At 35.7% G+C, this 2,932-nt stretch overlaps 1 protein-coding gene across 1 annotated transcript in view; it reads right to left on the bottom strand.

Annotated features, from left to right (window-relative positions):
• Positions 1-2,932, bottom strand: part of LOC104403791 (centrosomal protein of 162 kDa-like) — a gene marked incomplete at its 5' end in the record, with an annotated part of 15,342 nt that overhangs the window by 11,849 nt on the left and 561 nt on the right. Inside the window, 2 exons of the mRNA XM_010012038.1 lie at positions 876-980; positions 2,320-2,483. Coding sequence (XP_010010340.1) covers positions 876-980; positions 2,320-2,483 — 269 coding nt within the window. The remainder of the gene's footprint in view (positions 1-875; positions 981-2,319; positions 2,484-2,932) is intronic.

Below are 2,932 nucleotides of genomic sequence, written 5' to 3'. Positions count from 1 at the left end.
GAGAGAGAGAGAGAGAGAGAGAGAGAGAGAGAGAGAGAGGGAGAGAGGGAGAGAGGGAGAGAGGGAGAAAAGAACAAAAACTAGAGATATGTATGTTGAGAAATTTTTTATGTTGTTTACACTTATGCTATGTTTACAGAAAAGCAAAACTTATCATCTCTTACTGATTGACTTATACATCATTTTAAACAAAATACTGCTCTGGTCTTCAGACTGTCTTATGTCAAATGGATCTTTACTTTCTTAGTAATCAAGTTGTATATGGCTCTTAATGCTGTTAAAGTATTTGCTTTTTTTCCTGGACTTATATTCACATTCTAGATTTCCAACTGTTACAGAGATTTTTTTTAACAATATTGAAATTATTCTCCCAATAACAGATTATATGCCTTTTATTTTGGAGTCTGCAGTACAATAAAACTAACACCTTGCATGCAAGAATATTAACAAGCCCCTCTTATCTATGGATAAGATATTCTTTGCATTAGAATACTTGCAGAGGCTCTTTCCTACATCCCTACCAAATGCAGCTGTCATCTCCTAAAATTTAGAAAGGCCCCCTACCACCTTACTTTTCCTCAGTAGAAAGAGTAGAAACATGTATTTTAAAGTGTCTACTCCCCCAGTTTTCATTAATCTTGCAGGAATCCAAACAACCACTGGAATAATCTCCCTGAGGAAGTGGTAGATTCCCCAGTGTTGGACACTTGTAAGATTCAGCTGGACATGGTGCTGGACCATCTTGTCTAGACTGTGCTTAAGCTAAGAAAGTTCGGACCAGATGATCCTTGAGGTCCCTTCCAACCTGGTATTCTATGACTATACGATTTATCTGAAATAAAGCTTAAGTGAAATATAGTTCTATTATTGCATACTTGTCGCTCAAGATCCTGAATTCTTTTAGCATCTGCTGCTCTGTCTCGCAAACGTTTCTTCTGCTGCACACACTGATCTCCAGCTTCAGCTCTGAGCTTCTCAACCTATCCAATGTATGAGAAAATAAATTGAAATAAATATTCAGAAACATGTCCTGTAGTACGAAAGTAAGAATTTCAAACACACACAATATAATGGAAGTATTCTGCAGCTTAAAAACTGATAATAGTAACTTCTGCACTAATTGATTCTTCAAGTTCTTCAACTAAGTTACAGCTTTTTCAACCCATTTAAGATCAAATGAGCTGAAATAAGCTATGGAATTCTAGAAGACACCTTTAGCTCTGAGACATTCTTGTCTTCAGACCTGCAGATCTGCTTCCTTCTCTCATGCTTCCAGTATGCTGGCTTGATTAGTAAGCTATAACATAAAGTACTACAGTGCATTACATGAACTCAGGGTGAGTTAAGGAAATAGTTTGTGATTTGCAAGGCTATGCTCTGTGATGAGATACAGAAACAGCCAAAAAGCAATCTTAACTTGTGCCTAAATAAATGCTGACTCCCAGGATCAAGGGATAGTCCTGGGAACTGGCTAGGCTACTGGTCCTGCACTCCCACAAAGTCTGGCCACGAAGTCTCAAAGCCTTAATCTAAAATTGAATTTCCTACCTTTATCAGTCACTATGATCACTGTACAGGACGTTACACTTTGTATAGTTGGATTTTTGGGTATTGTGTGTATCTATATGTATTTTTTGATTTCTCGTGCACATTGGCAATGTAAGCATAAGTAATCCTTTTATGCCAGTGTAGTTTGACTAATTTGATTGCTTCTATGAAGTCAAAGCTCTTCATTGTTTTTAAACACCAGTCCATCTTGGAGAAAATGTGAATAAAAATATTTTCTTTCACAGCAATGATATGTTGATCAAAGTTTGATATTGTGGTGTTTAAGGGATCTCGTTCCCTGGCTGTTGCTTTTGGCTTTTTCCTCCCTACTACAGCATCCAGAGAATTTCTGTAAGAAAATCTAGAACTGGTATTTAAGAGGAAAAGTAAGTGTTGTCTATGCTACCATGGAGTAAAAAGGAGGAAAAAAGAATGACAAGAGGAATGTTCCAAACTGCTTATGTAACAATTACGTTCTTTTCTTAGTAAAGAAATTTGTAGGTTTTAAGGAAACACATACTTGTTTCCACAACCACCATCAAGATGTCCAAGAGAAGCAAAACTAGATTTTAAGCATTCTGCACTTGCAACTCTCCCTGCATATGCAGTGGTGTCAATTTTGCATGTAAGGACTCCACATTGGATTTAAAGGTTAGAGTTTACATGTTTTTTTCTTGAGAAGAATTGAATTATAATGAAGGACAGAATTACATTATCACTAGAAAAGAAATAATTTTAAGTTCCAATTTCAATAAAACTAGATATTATCACCTCTAGGTTTAGTTTCTCGATTTCTTTTCTTGCATCTTTAAGACGGGCTGCATCTTTATCCAGAAGATCTTGATTTTCTGCGTACCACTGAAGTTTTCTTTTTAAATGAGTAATTTCCTGTTTGTATGATTCTTCCTTAACTTTAAATTCATAAGACTTCTCACCTACAAGAACAAAACATCCTTAGGATTGTTTTATAGTAATTATGTATTGAAGATGTAATTAGTCAACACTATCCTTCTCAGCACATTTCATACATTAACTCTTTTGACAACCCTGTTACTGCAGCAACAGTTTAGAACAGACCCTAGTTAGGATTTTAAATGCAAAAACTTTTTTCTATCATACACAGTAGTACCTTAATGGTTCAGAGCTTACCACGTAAAGTATTTAAAACAGAATCCCTGGGGATCTATTCTTTATCACCTTATAGTAAACAAGTTTTCTTTAACAACATGGAAAATGGTACAGACTATAAGCTTAGATACGTATTGACCATACTCCTCCCATTTAGGGATTAAGCATTTTGAGAAAAGACATGGAGCTAAATATTACAGCTCTTAGCATTTGTGATGTTCGATACTGGAAGTGAAAGAGTCCAACCCTCTTTAAG

The sequence above is a fragment of the Nestor notabilis genome, unplaced genomic scaffold, assembly GCF_000696875.1.
Source record: "Nestor notabilis isolate BGI_N333 unplaced genomic scaffold, ASM69687v1 scaffold7933, whole genome shotgun sequence".
Lineage (NCBI taxonomy): Eukaryota > Metazoa > Chordata > Aves > Psittaciformes > Psittacidae > Nestor > Nestor notabilis.
This window is presented reverse-complemented; position numbering and strand designations above follow the sequence as displayed.